The sequence below is a fragment of the Aythya marila genome, assembly GCF_965140915.1.
Source record: "Aythya marila genome assembly, chromosome: Z".
Classification (NCBI taxonomy): domain Eukaryota; kingdom Metazoa; phylum Chordata; class Aves; order Anseriformes; family Anatidae; genus Aythya; species Aythya marila.
The window spans coordinates 2,206,079-2,231,860 of NC_139080.1; the positions used below are offsets into that span (position 1 = coordinate 2,206,079).

The 25,782-nt window shown below is 41.4% G+C and overlaps 1 protein-coding gene across 3 annotated transcripts in view; it reads left to right on the plus strand.

Annotated features, from left to right (window-relative positions):
* Positions 1-25,782, plus strand: part of DYM (dymeclin) — a 157,076-nt gene that overhangs the window by 16,527 nt on the left and 114,767 nt on the right. For all 3 annotated transcript variants that reach the window (XM_082782842.1, XM_082782841.1, XM_082782843.1), the window contains 3 exons: positions 1,092-1,164; positions 7,365-7,490; positions 8,839-8,981. In XM_082782842.1, the coding sequence (XP_082638968.1) occupies positions 1,092-1,164; positions 7,365-7,490; positions 8,839-8,981 (342 nt within the window). The remainder of the gene's footprint in view (positions 1-1,091; positions 1,165-7,364; positions 7,491-8,838; positions 8,982-25,782) is intronic.

Sequence of the window (25,782 nt, forward strand, 5' to 3'; positions counted from 1 at the left end):
TGTGTTTATTGCACGACCCGTTGATCTGAAAATACAATATCAACAAGCGCTTGTGTGATCGTTGTGCTGTAATGCCACTTTGGCAGCGCAGAAGGAAAAACTGTGCTCTCAGGCATTCAGCACCATAAAACCCTGCGCTTTCGTGTCATGTGTGTCGTCTTATTTTATTCTGAGAGCATTAAAAAACTCCTTCTGAGCCAAGGGATGCATCTTCTCTTACTTCTTATTATATGCCATCGTCAAATGGCTTAATGAACTTTTTTCCTCTGGCGAGGAACTCTTTTGTTCCACTTGCATTGAAAAACTGCAGGGCTGATTTAAAACACTGCCGGTTTCGTTGCTTCCGATAGCTGTAGCTTTCAAATAATTGTTGATCATCCCATGAATTTTTAGTTGCATTGTAAATCGGCTGAGAATAATTTTGCGCTTTTAAAATTCAAGAATCTTTACTTCTCGTTGAAATGTGTTTAAAAAAATCTCTCTTCCAGAAGGAAACCTGTGTTGTTGCAAAATATTTTGTGGACTTAAGAGTAGCAGTGATGGGTGCTATAGGCTGGATTCGTTTGAAAGTCCACCGTTTAGAATATTGTTCAGCATGTTTTAGATGAATGAAGCTATTTTTTTTAATCTGTCTCTGCTTATTCTTCACTTGGGGGAAAAATGGTGGGGAAATACAAGGAGTGCAGGGAATTTTGAGAGGAGACTTGGACTGTGGGCCGGTTATAGTCCTAGTGATCAATCTGTCAAACTGTTAATTAAAACACCATTTAATAAGAGATAGGTAAGTAGTGAAGTAAAGCTTGATATGTTCGATATTAGCACACATCCGATGATACCAGTATCTAATTTAACGTATCCAAATGTTATTAGTTTTTTTTTTATATATAAAAGCCCCCCTAGCATTGCTGTACTCTCTGGTGACGATCCTAAGTGTGTTCCATTTCAAGCAAAAATGCTGTCATCTTAAATAGAATTCCCCTTCTGGTGTTTGTCCCTAAATTAAAACGTCGATCATCTGGATCTGTGCTTAAATCTATGCTTTCTTTTAGTGTTTGAAAATCCAGGAAACCTTTGGTATGCTTCTTTTTCAGGAACAGAGTGTGAAGACCTCATAGAAGAGTTGCTGTGTTGCCTCATCCAGCTCATTGTTGAAATTCCCCTCTTGTAAGTTGCCTTTTTTTGTTGTTTTTTTTTTTATTTTTCCAGCCCCTTTCTGTTTATTAAAACAGAAAACCCTCTCCGTTTATTAAACGGAGCATTTGAGAGAACATAAAACTCAAAGAGTTTTGCATCTCCAGAGCAAAGTTGATCTGTTGACACTGCTTTTTCGATGCATCTGCTTTATCTGAGGTGTGTTGATTCCACATCTCATTGCAGTGTGAGCCGTAGGTTGAACAGCAATAAGTGGGATAATAAAACTTAGGAAAATGCATATTATGGTCTTGTTCACCAGCATAAAATATTTACCATGTTGTAATGCCTTAATTAACACCTTTTGCCTGCATCATGGAAGGGGAAGTAAGGAAAAGTAGATACAGGAAAAGATTAGAGATTACTTTTTACTTTCTTTTCTCTTAGATCATGTTTACTCTGTAAATTATGTCCCCGCTTTTTATCAGAGGGGTAGTTCCTTTCCTGCCTAGCCGGAATAAATCAAGCAAGTTTTAAACCAAGCAAATTTTAAACCAAGCCTGTGAATTTTGGGAAAGAATAGATTGTCTGGGTGGCCTCCGTGAAATATTTTGATTTGTAATGATTTCCATAGCGGGGTTTAGGGCCACTTGCTAGAGGATAGGCAGCTTCGGCGGCTTACAGCGATGCTCCTGACAGAGCGTGTGCCTGTAAAGCTGCTAGTAAAGATGACTTTGTTGTGACAGATCATTCAAATCTCCATGCTGAGTCTGTCTTTCAAACTGAATTCAGAACAGGAAAGTTTTTGTTTGGAGCATTCGATAGTCTTAACAGAGGATTGTCACCATTAGTGTGTCCCTCGGGTTCTATAGATGCAGTTTCAGGAAGGAGTACAGCTGGCAGCAGCTGTCTAGGTAAATCCAGGTTGAAAGTTGTTTTTTTTTTCCTCTCCTTCACTTAAATGCTGAGATTATTTTTCAGGAATGGAAGACCATCCCCATATCCAAAATGGCAGAGCAGAGGTAGCTGCGTAACAGCCCTGCTAGCTTTGCTTTTGGACTCTGCAGCATTGTGGTCTGATATCTGAGAGTCACTAAAAGGATCCGGAATAACCCTTTTGAATAGCAGGCTCCGCTGCGTTGCACAAAATGTCAGTGGGGAGAGGTTTCCCATATTAACGTTTAATTTTGAGAAGTTTTATAGGAGCTGCAGCGTTATTGCGTTTCAGGAATCAGACTTGTGCAGTCCACTATAACGCTCGTGTTCCAGCACGTTGATGTTTGATTTATGGCTCCCTTGGGTCCGTTATGGATACTCTGCTGCTTCTTTGGTCTTGTTAACACCCAGGAGTCTACATTAATGACCCAAACTGCACAGTCAGCAAAAAGATAGAACCCGAGCGTTTAATTGTATGAGTTTTACGTAGAAACCATCGCGTTTTGTTGCACAACGGAGCTCCCAGGGCTTGAAATTAGGAAGGTTTCTTTCAGCAGCTTGTTAAGGGCTGCTCTACATGACTGCACATCTGGTTGTTATCAGTACATTTTCACTTCATTAAAAACTGCAAATGCATGTGGAGGAAAAATGAAATGCTGTGATCTGGTTACATCACCGTTATGTAGCACCCTGTAGTGCCAGGAGAAGTGAGTTGATGTTTCTATTGCATTCCATTATTTTTTTTATAGCTGAAATTGTTTTAGGCTGCGATCTTAGTGACTTCCACGATTAAATGTTAACCGTGTTTGACTCGTTTAAGGGTGCTCCCCACGCTTCCTGGCAGCTTAAAAGTCAAATTTAACAAGAAAAACGGAGCGATGGCTGATTATAAAGCTCCGTGGAATGATCACTGGGTCCGAACAATGCTGTTGAAAGATAATGAGAAATGTTTAGTTCTACTTTTCGGAAAAAAAAAGAAAACATTCAAGGAACTTTTATCACAATTGTAGTAGCTCCAGTGGTTGAAGAGCTATTTGAGCGTTTTTGGCAACTCTGTCTGAGCATCAAAGGGACACTTCCCTCTGTTGAAACTTAGGTTGAAGCCAGCAAAAGGATCCAAACTGAGAGGTCGGTGTTACTTGGCACTGGAGATCCTCAAGGTTTTAGGCTCCTGTGCTCTGTGTAGGAGAGATTTGAGCATGAAGGCAGCTTTGCTTGCTGCTGTACCTCGTGGCGCAGCAGAGCAAAATGTTCATCGTCCTCGGAGAAGTTTTGCGTTGTGTTTTTTGGTGAGACCAGGCCTGGGATGTTTCCTTTTTGCCTCTGGAGTGAGTAATGAGCAAGTTTGGCTGCATGTGTGCTGTTCGATGTGACCATGAACCATGATCTGCTGTGGGACTGCTTGCTCAACAGCATGGCAGAGTAGGAACACCTTTACTCAGCTGGTTTTTTGTTCAATAAATCAGTCTTTCAAGTTTTTTTAAATGATTGAAGAATTTTCATCACCCTTAGATCCTTTCTTCTGGTGGCAGACGCGTGGCCTCTTACGTGTTTAAAAGTCCTATGCAGAAGAATCTTTATCTGTCACATTCTTTTTTTTTCTTCTAATTTTATTCCTTTTTCACTGCAAATTGCTAACTCACATTCACCTTGCAACAGGCTTTTTAATCCCAGGCTGCAGCAGCAGAGGTCAGTGTCATTTATCGTGTGCTTTGCTGTGTAATCAAGCTCTCGATAATGTGCTTTCTCTGTGTGGTTTTCAGCCCTGTTTTTTTTACAAAAGATACTGGACACATCTTGAAAAACGCCCGCTTTCTAGTACTTTGTTTGTTCTCTGGTCTGGGTAGCGAAGACACCAAGGGATTGAAGTCAACCGTGTGTCCTTTTGGTGCTTTAAGAGCTGCTCTTTGCTTTCCTCGAGCATAAGTGAGCTGTAATTAATGTCCCGTAGCACTGGCTGCAACGCTGCACTCTTGCCATCAGCGGGTGTAAAGTTAGGAGTGATTCCAAGAGGAAGGAGTGCTCATTTTGAGTTGCGCTTGCATCCTGAGACTGATAACCAGACGCTCTCCTTGCTTTTCAGTTTTCAGAACCGATCCTATTCTCTGCGGTGACTCCTCTTTCACCTTTCTGCTGGGCCCTCAGGAAGCAGGGAAATGAAACCTGGTTCCTGGATGATTTGAGAGGCTTTTTTTTTTTTTGTACGAATCAGCCCTTTTGGCAACTCTCCGAAATTAGAAAACGAGTTACCTTTTAACCTTTTAATGCTCCGAGTAAACATCTCTGCCTGGGTGAAAGTTCAGGAAAATATTTAAACAGGGAGAGGGTTTGGTATAGCGATGCAAGCTGAAATTCAGAGGTTTTGTTTCTGACCCTTCAGCCTGTTTGCTCTGTAGGTGTGAACTAATTTATAAGCTCTCGGCCTCTGTGAAGGTGTTGAAATAGTTGCATTTCACTGAGGTGTTAATGAACGTGTTTACAGGAGGCTGTGTCTTCGGAGCAGTAATTGAAGCTCCTAGCAGAGATTTTCTTCGATCTTAATCTCGGGTCCTCTTTCACAGACCTCTCTCCGAGGCAGGGAACGAAGCTGAATGATGCGGTGAGCGCAGAAAGCAGCTGCTGAAGTTCTTGGTGGATAATACCCATCCACTTCTTAATTTTGAATAGGAAAAAAAACAAATTCCAGGAGGCTTGGGAGCTGTCCACTTGTCTGTGGCTGCAGGCAAGTAATGGCAAGTGCTCAAATTGTTGCAGCGTAGAGAACTACTGCTCAAACAAGTCGCCTTAACTGGCTGCTTGTGTGCCCTTTTCCTGTTTTATTTTTGTTCGAGATTAGGGTTTTGGCCACAGATCTCCTTAAAACATTTGGAACTCGCAAACGCAGCCTCGGCATTGTGTCACGTTTGAAATAACTCTGCGAGAGCTGCAAAAGGGCAAGGGGAAATCCTCGTGCAGCTCGAGCTGACAAAACCTTTTGAGGGAACGATACGCAGCTGGATAGCCTGGCGTGTAGGTGCTGACTTCTTCGAGTTTTTGTCATTTGATTTAATGAATCGTTGAAACTCCATCGAAACTCCGAACGTCATGCAGTTCTTCTGGTTTTCTGAAACAGATGAATGATTCCTACGTGCGCTTGAGACGTGAGTTCATCATTTCTAGTTTCCTCCTTATCTGCAAGCAGGCAACTTGAAGAGGAAGTCCATTAGGAGAGTGATAGCTTTGAATAAAAAAAAAAATCAACGCTCCCCCATTCTATAGTCTCTCAATATAAATAAACAGCGTTTCCTTTGAGGTTAAAAGAGGTTCCTGGTAGTTCCTGTGACCCTTTTGAGATGTTTGGAGTTCAGAAAACTGTGCATTTAACCCCGGTGGAGAATGTTTTGCTCTGAAGCTTTATCCTTGTGCTGCTAAGTTAAGGGTGTCTGTAGCTTAGGGGGTCACCACAGATACTGGGACTCCAGTTTGAGTGAAAATCCCCAGTTCAATGCCCCTTAATTGGGGTTTGAATAGAAAGAAAATAAGGAACGTGAGTTATCTGAATTTATTAACTGTTCTCATTCAGTTATAAGGTTGTTGAAAGCAGATTATTAAAAAAAAAAAAAAAAAAACACAATACAATACGGTAACTTGTTTATTTTTATATGATTCAGCTTAAAGAAATGAAGAATTTTGTGATATCTCTTCAAATTCACACTTCAATTGTGTGATTTGTCAGAAAATAAGCAAAGAAACACCTGGAACCGAGAGCCAGCATGATGTAGCCTCTGTAAAATTTGTTTCCTCCCAACAAAAAGTGACCCAGGTATTTTGGATGTTGTCACCCAGTCAGCCTTTTCATTCATCAAGTCATGCTGAACTCAGCTTTGAAGACATCCTAGTATTCTCTCAGCCTCGGTAATAAGTTTTATGGCATTTCGTATACCTAAAAAATATTTCTCCCAAGTTTTTGGGTTTCTTTTGATAGGAGCAAATTTAGGAAGTGTTGTTTTCCTGGGGGCTGACGTTGTGATAATCAGTAGCTCTTCCCTGCTTTGCTTGGGACAGGCGTGGGTAGCTGAGCCCAAAGCATCACAGCTTGGGTGAGGGACTGGGAACTGTTCCTAGCTCGGTCTTGCTCCTGGCGCAGACGAACGTGCAGTGGAACCAGATCACAGCGTAACCCCTGGCCCGATGTAATTATCAGCATTTCTCCTGGCCGACTTCCTCCGTAGTGGGCAAAAAGTAAGGTACCTTACAAAACCTCATTAAAACGTACCTCAGGATTTGAAGGAAGAGTGTCATTTAAGCAGTAAGTCGCTTCCTGATGTGGAGTGTTAGGGATTCAAAGACTCAAAGCACACCAGAAAAAATAGGAGCAGTGAGTTTGTGTAACCTTCACTTTCCAAAACATTTTTATATCGCAAGCAGTGCGGCTCGCGTTGGACTGCAATCCAGGAAATCGTGCTTCCCATTTGCTCTTGCCGTTGAACAAATAACTAACAGTCACTTTCCTCAAACTCTGACCTAGAGCTTCTCCAGAAGAGTTTATTTTAAGCTATTTTCACACCACGACGTACGTATGAAGCGGCTCGTCCTTGTGTTTTACAGTAACGCGTGTTAGTTACAGTGTAATATTCACATTTGTACAATATTAAAGTACCTGAAAGTGCTGAAAACAGAACTGATTTCATTCAATGAATTGTTTTGATCAAGACCACTCCAATTCTAATCCTGAGATGAGGGAAGACTTCTGTGTCAGCCACTCCTTTCTGCTAACTTACTTCACTGTTGTTTTTAAGCTGTTGTTATTTGAAGGAGTAATTAGTGTTGTTTACACGTGGTTTTTAACTGTTAAAAACTGTTAAGTGCACTGCATTTGTGTGTTACATCCCTTTCTTAGGGATCCGTTCTTCCAGGCAGGTGGGATGGTGTTTGGCTAGCTGACCATTTCCCAGACTTACAATGACAATTTTAACAGGACAAAGGACGTATTTTTGAGATCTATTTAGTATTTTTAGTGTGAAGTGCACTCCGAAAATCGCAGGTGGACTGTTCTGGGCAACGCTGTGATGTTTTCATGTTGTTTTCTGGCATATCAAAAAAAAAAAAAAATGCTTGCAGCAATAAAAAATAATGCATTATCTGTGTGAAGTGATGTGGCTTTTTCCTGGTGAGTTTAATTTGTTGGTTAGCTGTTCCCAGTTGAGGCTTGCTGTCAAATGCACAACCTCCAGTGAAGCCATTAAGTGTTCTTGTAACTCAGTCAGTAAACAAAGCCTGCAGATTAATCTTTCCAAATTTTTCCCTTTTTCCTGCAGAGATATTACCTACAGCATTTCATTGGAAGCTGTGACAACGCTCGTCGTCTTCCTCTCCTGCCAGTTATTTCACAAGGAAATTCTGCGAGAAAGTCTCATCCACAAATACCTGATGCATGGTCGATGGTACGTCGTGTTCTGTGTGCTTCTGGACCAAATAGCAGGGAAAAAAAAAGCTTCTGATGGCTTGTTTAGGCTGTTTGGACTTGAAAACAAAAGACAGTGGAATATATTTTGATAGTAATTTGTTCTCCTCAGAAAAAGACAGAACACAAAACCATCTGTAAAGGCTTTTTTGGAAGGCCTGGGGTTTAAATCTTACAGCTCTGACTTCAGGAAAAGTGTTTTGGAAACCATCTTTTTTTTTTTTTTTTTTTTTTTTTGAGAGGGATTTCATTTAAACAGTTTAAACAGTTTTTTACTTATCAGGATGGTTTTTGGGTCAGCTGCGGGCCTTTTCCTGGAATATTCTGGTCTAGAGAACCTGAACCTAATGATCCTTCATGTGATACAGAGAAATAGCTTCTTGGAAGCTGGCAAATAACATGCAAAGTTGAGTTTTAAGCTACAAAGTGAGTAATATCACTTGTTCTGGCGAGTAGGTCTTGTTTAAACGCTTCATCGTGGTGATCTTTATCCATTTTGTCCTCTTTTACCTTGAAATCAAATGAGCACCTTTAAACGCAGACAGATTTTTAGGACGTGTTGCTGTTGTTTGGCCTCTGGAGGCACTTGGAAAGTGTAGGTGCTGAGGATCTAGGGCAACGTGAAGAGCTCAAAGGCTATGGGGTGAGGAGAGTTGAAGATCATCATAACACAGCCCTGCTCTGTTCACCTCCCAATTAAATGGGAATAGGAACCAACTGTGTGTTTCTTCAGGAATATTTTTTTTAAAATACTGAAGACTTATTTAAATCCAACCAATTTCATGTTCCTTTTTCAGAATCACTGGGATGAGGTTCTGTGTTTCGTTCATCCTTGCTTATTCACCCCAGCCACACAAAGCCACATATTGGGGGGGGTGCAGGAATTCTGTTGTTACCTATCCTATAAAATCAAAGCATGGAAGGAAAACTAAATGAATATAGTGTTTTTTTTTCCCCTTGCATTGATATTTTTACAGTCGTCTTGGGGGTAGAAGAGTAGAATAGTTAAATTGACTTAAAAGTAGTGTTAAAAACAAAATATTTCTGCAACTGTGCTCCTGAAGGTGCTCCTACAGCATCCTGTTAAAGTCAGTGCATGGTCAAAACCCAAGACCGCTATGCACCTTGCCTGCTTTTCATGGTGTAGTTGATTAGACTTGACTCCCAGGTGAGATGATGAGTGTCTGTTATTCCTCAAATAATCACTGGGACTTTTAAAAAGAGCCGAGGTCGAAGCACATCCTCCTTCCAGTGAACAAAAGCGCGTAGCCGAGCCAAATTTCGCGACTTGCGAGTCGACCTGAGCTGCCTGTTCTTTTTCCTTGCAGTCTCCCGTATACCAGCAGGCTCGTGAAAACTCTGCTCTACAATTTCATTAGACAAGAAAGAAGCCCTCCTCCGGGGACCCACGTCTTTCAGCAGCAACCAGACGGAGGAGGACTGCTGTACGGAATCGCATCCGGGGTGGCAAGTGAGTCTTTTAGCTTCTCTAAACCATTTGGCAGACCTTAGGAAGCAGTGGCCCATTTGACAAAGCACTTTTCAATTTAAAACGTTGGAATAAATATTCCTTAAAGGCTCTGTTATTCAAGAGCTATACGTATTTTCAGAGAACGTGCATATGTTATTCTTTGCTGTTACTGTATGGATACGGCATCCTGCTCTTAGGTGGAAATTTCCTGCTCTTGAGGAGGAAATTTGGACTAGATGGGCTGAAGAGGCTCCTTCCAAACTCAAGGCTTCTGTGGTAAAAGAGAGTAGCCTAGAGATCAATTTCTGTAACATATTATGGTGTACGCCTTTCCTGGTAGGTTGACAAACGTTTTTCCTGGATGTTGTGAGTAGTTTGTGACCTTCTGTGGTTGGTCTGTTGGTTACAGATCTCTCTGAGATCTGAATTCTTCAGATCTTCTGTCTGAAGAATACAAAAGACTTCATGACATATCGTTAAGAAAAAGGGTTTCAATATTTTTTACACTATGTACTGCCTTTTGATTGGTGCTTGCTCTCTTCCCCATGCCAGATGCGTGGTTTTTTAGCTGGGTATGCATGTAAAAATCCTCCCTAAACTATTTTATTTGTAATAAAAACAAAATCCAATATCTTACTAACGGTAATAGTATCTACCACGTTCCTTGATTTGATAAATCTAAGTAATACTTTGCAAGTCAGTTGTTGTTATAACATATCCTATTTATTTGGATCTTGTGTGAAATCCAGCCGCTGGAAGCATCCCTAGGGAATATTAAAGCTCGTGCCGCGGGTGGCCTGCCAAAAAATACTTCTGCAGGCTGTGACAGTGCGTGTGGATCTCCTTCTGGAGGCAGTAAAAGAGCATGCCTCTGTGATGTAGTGCCGTGTACCCGAAACACATTCCTGCTTCTGTGTAAGGTGAGGTTACGTGGAGCCCGGTGCGTTCGCAGGAACGCACTCATCTTCTTTCTGGCTTCTGGTTTATATGCTTGGGGCAGACCACTGCAGTGTTCGGGTTATGCCCAGAAGGGAAATGTGTCAGAAAACAGTTGTTTGGGTTGCTGTTTATTTAGACAGAGAAGAGAAAGCAATTAAATTGTTCCTTACAACGTGTTTTTTTTTCCTTTTGGAAGTCCCAGCAGGTACGTGCTTTTCCTTCTTGTCAGTTGCTGGAGAAAATTGCTTTCAAAATGTTTTCCAAAGCAGATTTCGTTCTGCGGTTTGTGCTTCAGCTTGTGACTGTAGAGCGGTTTTCACGGCAGATTTCGTTGCTACCTGCACCACATGTTTTCATTCATCTTGCTTCTAGTCGTGTAGTCATGCCTGAATATATTTCTGCCTTAGTGCAAAGAGTTTTTTCCCCTCTTCACTCGCTTAACCTGTGAAGTCCATCCCAACTGTCACCGCCTTCCCTTCCCTCACAGCTCGTCTGGTAACATATCCCCAGATGACTTTTTACTTCTTTCCCATCGACTTTGCATTTCTTAATGCAAATCCTCAAGGTTTCTGCCTACGTATGTTCTTGTCTCTTCCTACATTTCCACCCCCCTTTGCTCCTTCTTGAACCGTTCTCTTAACAACTCCCTTGGCACGCTCCCACACTTATTTTTATTGCTTCTTTCACGAGTAGTTGAAGTGCCATCGTTTCTCCTGGTGAATTAAATATCTTCATATGAAGCTTTTGTAAAGAGCTCTCTAATAACCCATCCAGGAAAGGGGAAAAAATAAATGCCATCTCCTGTTGGAAAATTGGAGTAGTCCTTCTGTTTGTGTGCACATGGTTAATTAATATTCTTTGCTTGCATAAAACACTGGACTGTAGATGAAACTTAAACACACTAAGATGGGTAGAGTAAATGGCATATTTTTATCCATATTTATTTTTATATTGATCCATGTTTATTTTAATATCCATATTTATTTTTATCCATATTTTTATGTTATTGGAATTAAGCCCTTTGTCATCTTTCTTAAAGCTTCAGGTACATGTGCAACAGAGATTTTGAAAACAGCAACACAAATTGATATAAAAAAAAAAAAAGTGAGATTTGAGCAGATGTGGAAGAACTTCCAGAAATGATTTCTGTAATGTTTTATTTTGGTATAGTTTTGTAGGCTTTTATGATTTTACAGGATACGTACTGAAAGAAGGAAAGAATTGAAAACTTGCTTTTATGTCTTTTAAATACTACATAATTCTTGAAGCAAGTCTAATGAAATAATCCATCATTCATTTAGGATGAAAAGAGGCAGGAGCCTGGTTTTTACAATCTTTACTTTTCATATGAAATTTTGAGGCCTAAGATAATCATTGTACGTGTTAACTTAGAATTATATAACTTGATGCCACAGTTACCTACCTTATTTTGTATTTTTTTTGTGCATATTTTGTAGCCTCTTGCACAGCAGCAGTAGGTCTGCAGGCTTTTATAAGCTCTGTATTTCAAGCCCCCCTCCTTCCTTTCCTTCCTCGTGATCCTGCAGGAGTGAAAACTACACACAACACGAGCAGCAGTTTACCCTTTCCCACAGTTAACCTTGTCCTGCTTCTCATCCTTTGCAGCCTGTTTCTTTTCCTCTCACGAACCTCCTTAACCCAGAAACCACACAGCCAACATCCTCGCACCGATTTCTTCTCCTTCATTTGACCTCTGACTGCATGCGAGTTGCCTGTGTGCTGCAAGTTCCTTTCTCTGCCTTGTATATAAAGCACCTTGATGAGAATTGTGTTGCCAATTATGCCATCATCCCATACACAGCTGCAGGTTTGGAGTGAGGGGGGGATGATATTTTAATTTTCTAACCTCATAAAGGACATTTTTCAATGCAGCCTCTTTGGCATTGAGTCAACTGTGTTTTGAATCCTAGTAGTCTATGACAGGAAGATTATAAAAAAAATTAATGTAAATGGTTTCATTTGGAATAGATGACCCAGTTTACGTTTTGCTGTTAAAAAGATAACCCCACCTTAACGCATCTTGAAGTACTTAGGAGTCACTTAGTGTGTGTTCAGATAATTTTAATTGTGATGGGTACCAAGGTTTCTTCTTTTTCTGCTGGTGTTCTCATTAACAGGAGCACTTGCGTGATTATCTTTGTAAGAAAGCTGCTTGTTCCCATCTAGTGTTTAATGTCAATGAAAACGTGGATCTAAGACTTCTGTCCCACTCCTGTTAATCTTCCTTCTTGCTTACAGTCCATACCAGCAGCATCCTCTTGTCACTGCAATCATGGCTTTTTGATTCAGCCAGTACGTGAAGATTTAGATAGGATCCCAATCTTCAGAGATTTCTCTTAGTTTCTGTGAAGATGTGTCTGAACTGCAGCAAAACGTGTGCCTGCATCTCAAGTGTGTGTTCTTTGAAATGAAGAAGTTGGGGGTTAATAGTCGTGTAGCTGGGGGAGGTTCAGTCTGCAAGAGCTGCCCAGGAAGCCGGATTTTAGGGCAGCTTCATCCTGACCATTATCTGTGCTGTGGGGACCAGGTGAGGAGATCTGAAGTAAGGCCAAACTTTTCAGATAAAATTCGTCTTCTGTGTTAATCGTAGTAGCACAGAAAAACATTGCCTCAAGCATAAATCTGTTCTGAGATGTCTTCTGCAGGGATTTCTTCACTGTCAGGCTCTCGTGTAGTTCTTTTGGTGTGTTTTTGTTTCTTTTTAGTTTATCTTTGTGGTTTGGAATGATGTGAGTATACGACAGTTACACAGCAGTAGCACTTCTGGTAGCATGACTAGGTCCCAGGTCCAGCAAACATTTAGGGCTTTCAATCACAAGGATCTGCAACCAGCAGAATCGTAATATAATTATTTATGAAGTTGTTGCTCTGCCTTGTAAACCTCACCAACGTGTTTTTGGTAGTCAACCACTAGTTAGAAACAGCTGGGCAGGTGGCACAGACTTTGCTATGAGACCCCCCACAAACAAACTCTTTCTGTAAACGTTGATGGCAACGATAGCAAAGCGTTTCTTTTAAGGAAGAACATTTTACACTGTACTGTCCTGGGCCTGGTTGTTCACGGAAATCTTCCACTGACTCCAGTGAGCCCAGTTCCACTCCTGCAGGGAGCAAACGGTAGGATGGTTTCCTTCATTTCCTCTCAGGGAGATGCTGCTGGGGACCCTTACAGCAGTGACAACATATTTTGTAGCTAAACATCCTCAAAGCTTCTTTTTTTTTATTCTTTAAGTCCTCTCGACATCCTCTGTGATACCTACCTGATGCTGTTTTGTGGTGTGCCGAGGGCACTGCCCGTGGTGCTGCCTCTTTCCTCTTGTGAATCCCTCTTTTTCTCGCCGTGAATCCCTTTTGTCTCGTCCTACACGTAGGTTGTAAGCTGTTGAGGAGAGGGACCATCCTTCAGCATGTACAGTACGTAGCATAACGAGGTTGCGGTTCGTTTCTGGAGCTTCTGATTTCTGTGGTAATACGGATCATAATTGCAACCAGATGTCCCAGCTTGTTTACTGCGAGTTCTGCAGCGAGTTTCACGAGGTGTGTTGGTGATTTATCTGCCTGACATTTATTCTGATATGCCAAAACCTTGAACAGCTTCAAATAACCCATTATAAAAGAGAAGTTGCTTTTTTTTTTTTTTTTTTTAAGCCCAGCACTAATAAACAAATAAAGAAATCAAAACCCGAGTCCCCTATTGGCTCAAAAAAAATTATTTTTTTTAGCAGAAATTGCTTGTTAAAGGAAAAAAAAAAACAACAGATATCTTGCAAACATTAGGGCAAGTGTGAAAGAATTTTATATTGCTGAAAAAAAAACGAGGCTTTGCAAACTTTTTCTAGCTCTAAGGGAATTGCAGAAATTGAAACTGAGAACTGCAGAATTAATCATTACAAAACGTCACCTAAAATTTTTGTTTTTCGAAAAGAAAAACACTGTTACGCTGACAAGCTTGATCTTTCCTGAAATCCTCTACGTTTCAACTCGGGGATGGCGAGGAAGCTGTTTTGACCTCTTCGCTTTCGAACCAGTGTCACCGAGGGTATGGTTCTCCTCTAAAACCTACTACTCTTAGCAGTAAATCTGAAAATGTTTTTAACACAATTAACACCATCATTTCTGCGTCAGTTTTGAGCATCCTGCAGTTGATAAAGTGGGTTGACTGTGCTAAAATCTGGGAATCAAATGTCAAGTTTGCTGGCTCGGGGGCTTCCAATAGGCCACTATTTCTGAATTTATACTTCTCATGATTTTATACTCGGTAGCCAATTACTGGCACGTCCTTTGGAGGGGTTGTAAAGTGAGTGGACAGGAGAAACTTCAGGTCAGGGTGAGGAACGCTGAGGAAGTACAACAAATGATTTATTTTTTTTTTATTGACCCGTGTCCAGATTTGGTTTGCGGGGTCCCCGAGTGGATTAATTTCATCAGAAGCTGCATTTGTTATTAAATTATGTGTTGAAGTGGTTTCTCTTCGTTCTCCTGCCAAGTGGCTGCAACACCTTTTTGGGATCGGAGCGTCCAGCCACCAGCTTGTTCACATAAATCATAGCAAGGGAGCTGTTTTGCCTTCTGGCTGGTGTGTAGACTTCTCCTACAACACTTCTGGGGTCTGGGGGGGGGAGCTGCTGCCCATGAGGGACCATAGTTCTCCACTCCCTATCTACCAAACTTCTCATCCACTCTCCAGGGATGCCCCGTTTCTTCCTAGGTCAGGGATTCTGGAATTTCATCAACCTGGATGGAGCTCACAGTGTGATTTCTCTGGCGTCTTGCGGGGTATGTATTTAAGAGCGCATATTCACAGCGTCGCATACGTGGGCTTGAAGTGTTTGTTTCTGCTTTAGGGGGTTGATTTCCTGCAAAACTTCATTTCAATAGCTGTCGTTTCTAATGAACGCTTCCAACGGTGAAGGGAAAGCGTTCTCCTTTACCTTTTGAGCATAAAAAGCTTGGAAATCTTCCCATCTTTCTTTTCTTTCTCCAGATTAGAGCTGTACCTCCTTGTTTGCGTAGGCCCGTGGAGGAGCTGAGTTGTGTAAAGAATGATCTAAGATTTAATGAGACCTTTCACTAAAATCTTTGTCTCGAACCCACCAAGACAAACCCTTAATACAATTATAAGGTAGTTATTTTTTACTTCATGTTCTAGAAGGGCCCGTGGTAATTAAATGTGTTCTGCCAAACTGTAGTTTCCAACACAAGTATAAGATTTTTACATAACCTGATAAATGGCTATTTTTCCTTTTGAACAAGCCATCAAAAACATTTTCCCTCGTTCTGTGAAAGCCTTCCCAGCCAAATTAGAGCAAAGCCAAACAGATCATATGCTCAGCAGCGTATTAGAAGAAACTATTTGAACAGTTGCAGGTTTAAATGTTTATTTCCTTCCCCTGAAGCCAGTAACTGCTGTTGTTGAATAGATTTGGAACTTCTCTTTTCTGATTGAACTTTTAAGCTCTTGGTATGTGGTAGTCGTAGTATATAGCAGGGAACATTATTTTTCATGACAGTTGGGTTTGTCAATTCGTTCTCTTTCAAGCGAGTGGCGTTTTCCAGAGTGACTCACTTTGGGGAAAGAAAAATACTTTTAAGAAGAAAAGAATGTGGCACCTAGGAGTATGATGAAAAGAATGGATTTCCATTATTGAAACATAAACTTCTGCACGACGTGGAAATTCAATTATTATCCGTGTTGGAAAGTGTGAAGTTTTACTTCTCAATACCTTGATTTTTTTTTTTATATGGATTTAGAACTTGCTCCAAGTCCAGAGCTGTGTGCTGCCAACCTGTGTTGGTCGATGTCTGGCTGATAAGTGCCTGCGACGGCCGTAAGTGTCACAGGTTGGGGACGTGGCTTAGCCAGAAGTGACCGGCTCCTTTGGTGTGCAGCAGGTTGCAGCTGTAGGGGTACAGACAGAGAAGCCATCTTCACCCACCTGTGTAGCTTTATTTTGTTTTAAAGCAAGAAATGTGTTGATCCACATCTGCCCGCATCAGGGGAGTTGGAAGGGGATGGTCTTTAAGGTCCCTTCCAACCCAAACCGTTCTCTGATTTTACTGGGAGCAGCGTGGAGACTTTGAAATGAAATTCCACTTATCAGCTCTGAATTGCTGTTGTGGATGTAAAAACGTCGCTGATACGAACTCGATGAAGTTAATATTGAAGCTGTTACTGGTAAACAAGCTCTCCTTGCTGGAGTAGCATTTGAGGCTTGCTCACACAAAATGCAGAGCGAGTTGGGCCAACAAGTTCTTGCATGTGATTGTGCAGCGTTTTAGGAAAATGTTTTCATGTTTGACCTTTCTAGATAAGCCCCTGGATCGTTTTCCTTCCTTTGTGCCAATCGTTGCCGTTCTGTGATCTTTCCTTACTCATTTTGGAAGGTTTTTGTGAGGTTTAGAATCGCCTGTTACTGTAGGACTGCTGCAATTCAAAGGACAGATTAATTTTTATTTTTTATTTTTTTTTACTCGGCGGAGATCCAAACCTCGTCTTCCTGTTGCGGATATTAATAATGACAGAGTTGAGACCCTGTCACTCTCCTGAATCGTGGAGGTAATAAATTTAGAAACCAGATTTCATAAGAGGGTTGTGGTCAGGAAAAGGACAAGGTTTTTTGTCTAAATGAAAAATTTGAGAATGAGCATAGCCCTGGAATAATTCCTAATAAATGTTAAGACTCAATTTCTTGCCGCTTCTCCTAATATTTTGGAGTGTTTTTTTCAGTATTATAAGGATCTGTAACTGATAATTATACAGACACAGAATCCCAGAATGAATGAGCAGGGAATTTTTACTTTCGTAGTGGTCTTAGCTCAAAGAAAACCACATGAACTAGTTAATCCAGTGAGTGAGATGGTTTTATGCTGCAGTTAAGTCGGTTTGAGTTAAATCCATTTATTTTTGCCATGAATATAAACGGGTATAAGCATATAAACAGGTAAGCATAGAAGCTACGCAGTTCTTACCCTAAAGAGAACATACCCTCAAGATTGTCTTTAATCCTAGATGACAATGGCAAATTCTAGGATGTGTCACACACAACCCTTCCTAGCGCTCTGCTTGGCAAAGGGCACGTATTTACGGCTTCAAAATTGGTTCTGGTGTTGATCTGGGCTGTGGTTACCCACAGAGAATTGCTCCTGCAGCATCCCAGTAGCTTCAGTGGAAACCTTGTGAGGTCAGTCCCTCAACTTTTCAACCCCTGAGCTTTGGCGAAGGTGCTGAGTGCTTGCAGGGAGGAAATTAAATATGAGGGGGATGGATCTTTATCACGTTTTATAATTTTTAGCGTTGGAAGAAATAGAGATGTTTCATTTTTCGTAGTGTAGCAGGTAGAGCACTTCTTAAATAAATAAATAAAACCCACCCCCACCTCGCTACAGCCTCCTTTAAGGCTACTTGAAGTACCTTTAGAAAACTTCTTGCTATTTAGATGCTTAAATGATAGACTGAAAAACTGTTTCTGTAGTCACTGGTGAACATAATTCCATTTTCAAAGCAAAATTTTTGGAACTCTGTTGGATTTCTGTAGTGCAAGATCAAGCAAGGTATGATGACGTGCGTGACAAATCACCTATAAAGGAAACTTTTTAGAATTTTAGAAGTTTTAAAGCATAAATGCTATAAAAACATGGCTGGAAAATAGAATAGTAATTGATCGTATAAGCTTGTTGGGCCAGGATATTCTTCTGGCAATGGGATGGAAGCAAAACCACTCCCGATCCTGCTGAATTGAAGACTGCTTTTCCATTTCACAACACGCAGAGCCAAGGCATGGAGAGGTTGGATTTCATCCGAACATGCGTGTGGCTGACTTCAGAGCTTCTCAAGGTACTCGTCCACAAACTTATCCCAAAGTTGTTCCTTTACTGAGCAGTCTGATAGAAGGAATCGGATTGATCTCATCAGAAAGCTGTCAAGATGACTCTTGTTCAAATTATTTTGCTGCGACCAGGAAGGGAGTGGAGGCCAAGCCTTCTTCCATTGATATTTTCAGGCAAAAAAGCATCAGTCTCGTAAGGTCTCTCCCAAACAGCACCCGGAGTATCTCCTCCCAAAACAAAGTCTTAACATCACACTGCAACTTCTAGGGGCAGGCCTGGTATTTCGATTAATCCGAATAATGCTTTCGTGGTTGAGTGGTATTTGCCAAAAGTCTTAAACATAACCTTTGTCGCAGAGAAAGGTTAATGACACGTAACCTCCATCAGAGAACTGCTTGTGATGAAAAGCGTTTATGCAGCTGAAAGCACAGCATTTTACATTTTGGTCCTGTCAGTTGTCCTGAAATAGTCTTAGCATGGATGGAAAATGTGCCTGTTAGCCACGTTCCTATAATTACCCAAAATTCTTCTTAATTTTTCTGTAAACTTGTAACTTGCACTGACTTCTGACACCACTTGTTGCTGTTACAACCCTTGCGTTGGTCAAAAACCTTCACGAATCAACTCTGGATTTTGGTCTTTTTGAGCTTTTTCTTCCGCTATCTGGAGCTCTCACCCACTGAAGCTTTGCCAAAGCTGTCCCGTTGCCCAAACAAACAACTTCCAGCTCCTGTAGCAGTCACAAAAGAGAAGGCCTGGTGACAGCACTTGGTGCAACTGAGTGATTTAATTGCAGCATTCTTAAACGAACAAAGGCGGGGGAAATTAGTGCGCTCGGCTGGCCTGCGTGCCTTTGCCATTTATGCTAATGCTATTTCGTGAATTGAAAATACATTATGTTTAACGTGGGCACTTCTGGGACCGGGTAAGTTTGCTAAATAAGTACAGCGAGCGATATCAGTGGTAGGCTGTAAGCCTCGTGTCTCTTCTGCTTTTTTCTCTTCCCATTTCTGCACTCTTGTCTACTTGCAAGACCCCCTCAGAAGGGAGAATTTAGGTAAAAACTTATTTGGAACAATACGTAGAGGATTAAAATCTAATTAGTGATTTCTAGATCGGTCTAAAATGTGTTTAAACACGGTCCCATGGAGTTTATCGAGTTAGGTTCATGCTTTGTCACACCATTTGTACCTACCGGTGGGTTTTTCTTCTTGCTAAATAGAAAACGTTTCTCTCTTGCCATTTGGCTCCGTCGTATTTTCACTGGAAGAAGAAGAAAAAAAAAAAAATCTCGTGTGCTTTTGCAGTTTGTGTATTGGAAAATAACGTGTTCTCAATCAGCGCTGGTGTTTCTCTTCCTGTCTTTTTTAACAGCATCTTTTTTCCTCTGTTTTTTTTGTTTTAACACCTCTGTCCTGTCCCTCCACATCACTCCCTAAAACTCAGGGCATGCCCGGCTATTTTAGGTCGTTTCAGCACCTTAAAGAGCCAGCGTATTTGCAAATTGCAGTAGTCAATCCATAAAGCATACGTATGAACCGTGTAAAACTTTGCTTTGGCACGTATTTACAGCTCTGCAGTTCATTAATTTTAAAGGAAATTTGCACCGTGGCTTGGCACAGGGCTTGAAAGAAGCACGAGGCAAGTACTGAAGATGGCAACCTGCAACTCTTGTAATTCCTGCACCTTATGTACAAAGTTAATTCTTTCGCTGTGCAGCACTGACATTTTCGTTGTCACTTCCTCCTCCTTGGGAGGCAGGACTTGAAAAGAAGTAATGCCTGTAGAAATGACAATTTCGAGTGCTGCCTGCTTGGTGCTAGCCATAATTCCTTCTGAAGCCTTCTTCTGAGGCATCTTTATGCAACTTGGTGCTGATTTAAGTCTGTTTTTGGGTTGGTTGGTTAGTTGTTGTTGGTTTTTTTTCCCCCCCTCCCCTTCCAAGGGAACAGAAAGTGGGAAGAAATACCCAAGAGGAAAGGAAGGGGCTGCCTGTTTTGGTGGAAGTTAGGTTAAAATCTCCGTTGACACGCACCCTCTATCAGTGGGAAGTCGGTGGTTTTGTTTTTTTAGGAAGAAAACCAGATCGTGACCTGGAGTGGAGATTTTCCTTTCCTTCAAACTGAAGCAGAAATCGAATTGTGGGAGGTTTTAGGAGGGTTTACAAGTGACTGGAAGGAAAATCCAGATCAAATCCAGATCCAGCACCTTGCTGGGCTGGCTGGGTTTGAGCTGATTAATGGATATTGTCCAGTGCCCTAACCAAGAGCAAAGAGAATATATTCAGGCCAAGGGCAGATAGAGGTAAAAATGCCCTTATTAAGTAGAAAATTCTCATTTTTATACAGATGGGGGAAATAGAGGAAATAACAGGCTTGCAGCTTGACTACGATTATACAATGAGTTGACATGACAGCTCAGAATGAAATCCCACTGTCCTGATCCTTATCCTCGTGATTTAACTGCTGGGGCCTTGCTGCAAGGTTACTAAAACACACTGCTCGCGTGTGATAACTTGTGGAAGAGCCCCGCTTAAACTAAAACTGTTTCAAGTGGTTTTAGAAGATGTAGGCAGAGCGTATGCATGTCTCTTTTTGCCTACTCTAGGGCTCCGTCACCAGATCCGCTCTCCTAATTCACCCTGACAGCTCCCTGGGCTGCAGCTGGCTGGGGGCAGCGAGCGGACGTACCCAGCAGCTTGGCGACAGCATCAGGTTGTGATTTTGGGTTGGGATAACAGAAAGGCTGTCACAAAAACATCTAAAAATATTCAAATTGAACTACTCCACAGTAGTTCAGTGCTGCAGCTCGAGCCAGCCTTTTAATCACAGAATTTCTAGGTTGGAAGAGACCTCAAGATCATCGAGTCCAACCTCTGACCTAACACTAACAGTCTTCCACTAAACCATATCCCCTAAGCTCTACATCTAAACGTCTTTAAAAGACCTCCAGGGATGGTGACTCTTCTAATGCCCAGGTTAGTCTTGTGCAGAATGAGTTACAGCATATTTTAAATCATAATTTCCCTTTCTCAAACATGGGCACAGACCAATCTTGAATACCAACATAGCTGCAGGTCGATCTCAGTCTTCCCTAATCGTGCTCCCAGAGACCGAACGCCCTGTGGTTTATGGGTTGGCACTGTTACGAAATCTCTACGAGCAGGAAAAGCCTAAAGAAATTTTTCTGGTAAAAAATTTTTAGGTGCCAAAATTTTCTGGAACTCGCCGTGCATACTAGAAACAAAATAGAGCACCTTGAAATGTGGCTCCTCGCGCTGGGGCAAATGGAGATCTTTTATCTCTTTCATGCTATGGAGTAGTTTAACATATAAAATATGAAACTTTATTAGTATGTTGTGTGTAATTGTAGTCTTTTATAGGATAGTTGAATGTTAGCACACATCTTCATATAATTTAAATATTAACTTCCAGTTTTTGATGGAGAAAAAAAACATCCAAGCTTTGTAAATGCTTAGCTTTTTTCTCCCCTGATAGTGCTGTATTTTTGTAGCTAGAGGATTTGATGCATCGAAGCCTTTCCCAGCACCGTTCCCTTTGCACTGGCCGTCTCCTCGAAAGACAAGCGACTTGGTAATAGATGCAGAAGAGGACTCTGAGTAGGGCATCACGCGTCGCAGCTCCGTTTTCTTGGTTTGCATCCAACCCTGGTGTCTGGTGACAAAAACTTGTTACTCTCTGATGCCTCTGGCCTTGATTTCAGGGCAGAGCACCAAGCCCAAGGGCAGGTGCTAACATAAAACAGCTCATTAATGTTGGCAGTAATCTGAATGCCCTTATTTTAAGGGTGAGCAGAGAGGCGGGATTCTTCCAAGTGAGGTGCTGTTTTCTGCTCATCCAGATACTGAAAAATTTTGCCCTGGTTTACCTTGATTTAGGGACAGGACTTAATTCTACGTAGCACTTTCTGTAGTGAAATCCAATCTTCAATTGCTCTTTTTTCTATCTTTTTCCAAACTTTGATTGTTTGTGATGAAACTTTCCATGCCGCGTATCTTCCCTAGGCTGATTTTTATTTTATTTCATCTTTTTGGCCCCGCTTTGATTGAAAACGGGTTTCTTTTGTTTTTGAGAAGGAGGTTAGGGAAAAATGGTGTTTAACCAACGCTGGATTCTTACAGCTGTTTTATTGAGGAGATTGAGTCTTCATGCCTTGGAACGGGCTCTTGAGATTTGGGAGAGGGGCTAGGGGAGAGAAACCATGGACAAAGATGTGCCATTTGCAATCCCTGTTAAAATTGACTAAATCTGGCCAAGCTGCAAGGTTCTGAAACTTCCTCTTTGCATACATTAAGCAGAAACTTGCTGAAAAACTGGCAGCAAAGTTGGTCTGAATGCAGTTTTCATGCCGCTTGGGTTAATTTTTGAAAGAAGTGCCTAAAATTACACCATGTCCATTATTTAATATGTAATTTGTATATTAATATGTGTAATTGATCCGAGAAACCCACGGATCCACGAAATAACAATTGTCAGTCCAAAGGAAAGTTCGAGTCGTTTTATTTATGGTTATATCATCTGATACAAAAAAAATGATGCCTCTAAGTGCTACTGTGATCTTCATAAACGACAGAAGTGAACTGAAGTGCAGCATGGACGTCAGTTAGAAGGGGTAGGAGTTGCTTGTGAACTGCTCTGTTCGTGCACATTCTTCTCCAATTGTTCTTAGGGCTCATACTTTGTTATACCAAGATCAGGACTTGAGCATTCCTGATTTCTCCTGCATTTCAGAAGTGGGAGATAGTTTCACCTGGAGAGACCCGAGTAGGGTTTATGGAGCACTCTTGGACACCAGACCCTTCCAAGACTTGTCATCTTTTCATTTTCTGGAGTGTTTTTAAGATTTCTTGTGAATTTAAAACACCTCCTCTTCAAGCAGGTAGACGTCCTAAAAACATTAACTGGAATATCCCTGAATCATCCAATGATCTTATGCTTTGGGAAATTTCCTTCCTTTCTACTTAACTTCTAAAACTTTGGCCTTTTCCATCCTCTTCATCTGGATTCTTTGAGGCATCGGTTTGGTCATTATAGTGTTGTTTTTGTTTGTTTTTTTTTTTACTTTCAGTGGACTAGCTTGATGGTTTCGTCGTCAAAAGCCCTGCTGCAAATCAACCCTGCTCTCCCTTTGCCAGGATATTATTTGAGCGTTTTCCCATGTTTGTTTCTGTCCTCGGTTTTGTCTGGTTATGTTGACAGAAAATGTTACTGATTTGCCAGTGGGATCGCGTACACTCACAGCTCTCCCTCCTCTTCTGACCGAGCCACCACAACAACCAAGTACCAGGACAGTACGCTGGGCCAAAGCCAGAGGAGATTTCTATTTAAAGTCAAAAAATAAATAAAATCACCCAACAACTCCTTTTCAACATCTCTTCTGCGAGCTTGTTGTTGGCTTGAGGTTTGCTGTTCCAAGGCTGAGAGCTGATTGAGTCAGACAGTTGTAAAATTGAATCCGACTCTGGGTTGATTGCAGTTTTTTCCCACATTTCTCATATGTTTTTCCTCTCTCTCAGCCTCTTCTAACTTGAGTTCGCTTTCCCAGGTTGCAAATAGTCACAACACCGTGGCGTGTTCTTATATAATGCCATAAAACCTTGCTATTTTTGTATTTTGGTCACGTTTGCAGCTTCAGGAATACAGGACAGTCTTCAGAGTTGCAGCAGAAATATCCTTCCATCAGAAATTGTATTGCCTGTGCCTGGAGGAATTGAAATAGTAGCTTCTAGCCACGGGCCAAGAAGATGTGCAGTGCATTAAGCAGTGGCTCTGACGATCCCGTCTGTCCTGGAAGTTTTTCATTCTGTTATTGCTGTAAAACAAGCAGAACTCCAAAGAAATTCAAGTCCCGTGACTCCTAGTTCGGTGGAGCTAAGGAAAATACGTGAATGTTTCCTGCCTTGTTCAAGTTGTTCTCTTTCTGTAGCTTTTTTTTTGGAGTGTATTGGCTGAGGTGAATTAATGGCTTTATTACAGTGGCTTCCAGGTTTATTTGGCTTTTATTTTATTTTATTTTATTTATTTTATTTATTTTAGACTTGATTTAGGAGCGTGGTTTGTAATTTACTTAATTCCTCACGGTGTCCATCATCAGATATGCCTGATACTCAGGTTTGCCTTACAGACAACCAAAAACCTCTTCAATTTCTAGCTAACAAAGCTGCCCTGTTCTTCAGTGCCTGCGTGCAGAAGAGAGCCACATCTGAGGATGTTCAGCGCGTAACTTCTTGATGTGTTCCTGCTACGGCCATGTTGTCGAAAGCTTTGACAGCTCTGTAATTGAGCTGGAGATGGAAGGTAGTCTTATTTTGCAGTTCAACACGCAGGTTGGGCAATCCAACGGCAAATAAGGCTCCAGAAATGAAAAGAAGCCTGTATTGTTTTAGGCGTCACAGTAAGAGAACTCCTGAGATCTGGTGATAAAGAGGATATATGACGTAAAACAAAATAAACCTTTTTTTGTAGTGAATAAGGGATGTGCTTTTTTTGTTATTAAATTGATGCAATTTAGCATCTGTAGCATTTGCAGTGACCTTCGGGAGGTCGCAAAGTGTCGGAGCTGGGATTAAACGCAGGAAGAGAGGTAAAAAAGAGAAATGAAAGAAAAAAAATCTGTGTATATAATTTGGCCAGGCAGAAAAAGAGAAAAGATAACTGTGCCTTTTTATTTAAAGGCAGTAAACATTGAACTGGGAAGAAATGTTTTCTGGTCTTACAGAGAGAGTACCACTTAGAGGAATAAATGAAGTTGAACCAAGGAATACTTAGGCTGAGTATTAGGGGGAAAAAATCTGCACTTTGAGGTTTATTAGATTATGGAGCACTCTTCCCAGAGGATGTGGTTGAAGCTCCATTACCAGTCCCTTCAAATTAGGCTGGGTAAAATAACAAAATGTACTGGAGGGAGCGCTTCTGCATGGGTAGGGGATGAAGGCAGTTACCTAATCCATCTGCTCATTTCACTCGCTTCCGTGATTCATTTCCTGAAAAAACCCGCTTCCAAAATGTGTCGGTGACATCACGGCCTCAGCCTCCTCAGCCATGTCGATGCTTCTTGGTAGCGCAGCTTTCAGGTGGAGTTTCTTTGGGGGGGAGAAAAAAAATAAATAATAAAAAAAATCGGTTACGATCAGAGTCACGATCTTTGTTCCCCAGGCCAGCCCCCCAGAAACTAACCTTTCATCCAGGTTTTTAAAGTGGCTCTGCTTCTGTACTGCAAGCTAGCTTGAAATAAGATCATCAGCTATGTAAGTATACCTCATAGCCCTCACAATTAGCAGTTTAAGCTTCTTAACTACAGCCCTGAGATGCTTAAGGATGTGCTTCTAAAACAGAAAATGACCTGAGACGTAACGTGAGCTCCGTCTTCGTGCAGTATTTGCCTCGCTGATCCAGCCTTTATGGTTCCGTGGGCCGCTTTTTCCTCTCCCGTTCGTTCTTACATAACATCCCTGTGGCAACTCGAGGGATGGCTTACATGGAAAAGTAATCGTAGGAAAGTATTTCTGTATTTTTAGCTGTCTTCTAACACAATGCAGCAGCTGGAGGCGAGGGCAGGAGCCAGCACAACGCGAACTGCCAGCTCTCCGGGGGCCACCAGAAAGCCTGCGTCAGACCACAATGTGAGGCTCGTTGAATTGACTTAAGAAATGTGACACACGTAAAAAACGTTTAAAAAAATAATCATAATAAAATAAAAAAAGAAAACCTCTCAAGTTCCCAGAGCGGCTGCTTGGTCATAAGAAGGGTGAAATGCTAACATCAGTGGTTTTGAATGATACTTTGTTTGCTGGTTTTGGTGGAAGAAGTACGTGATGGTATCAAGTGAATGTGGTGTAAACCTCTTGCTGTAGTTCCTCGTAATTATTTTATTTAGTGTTATAGCATCAAATGTTTTCCTGTATGCTCCCAAAACAAGGTGTGGAGCTAGGGCTTGATCTGCAGGACACATGAACCAGGGAGAGTCAAAATCACAGAATGGCTTGAGTTTGGAA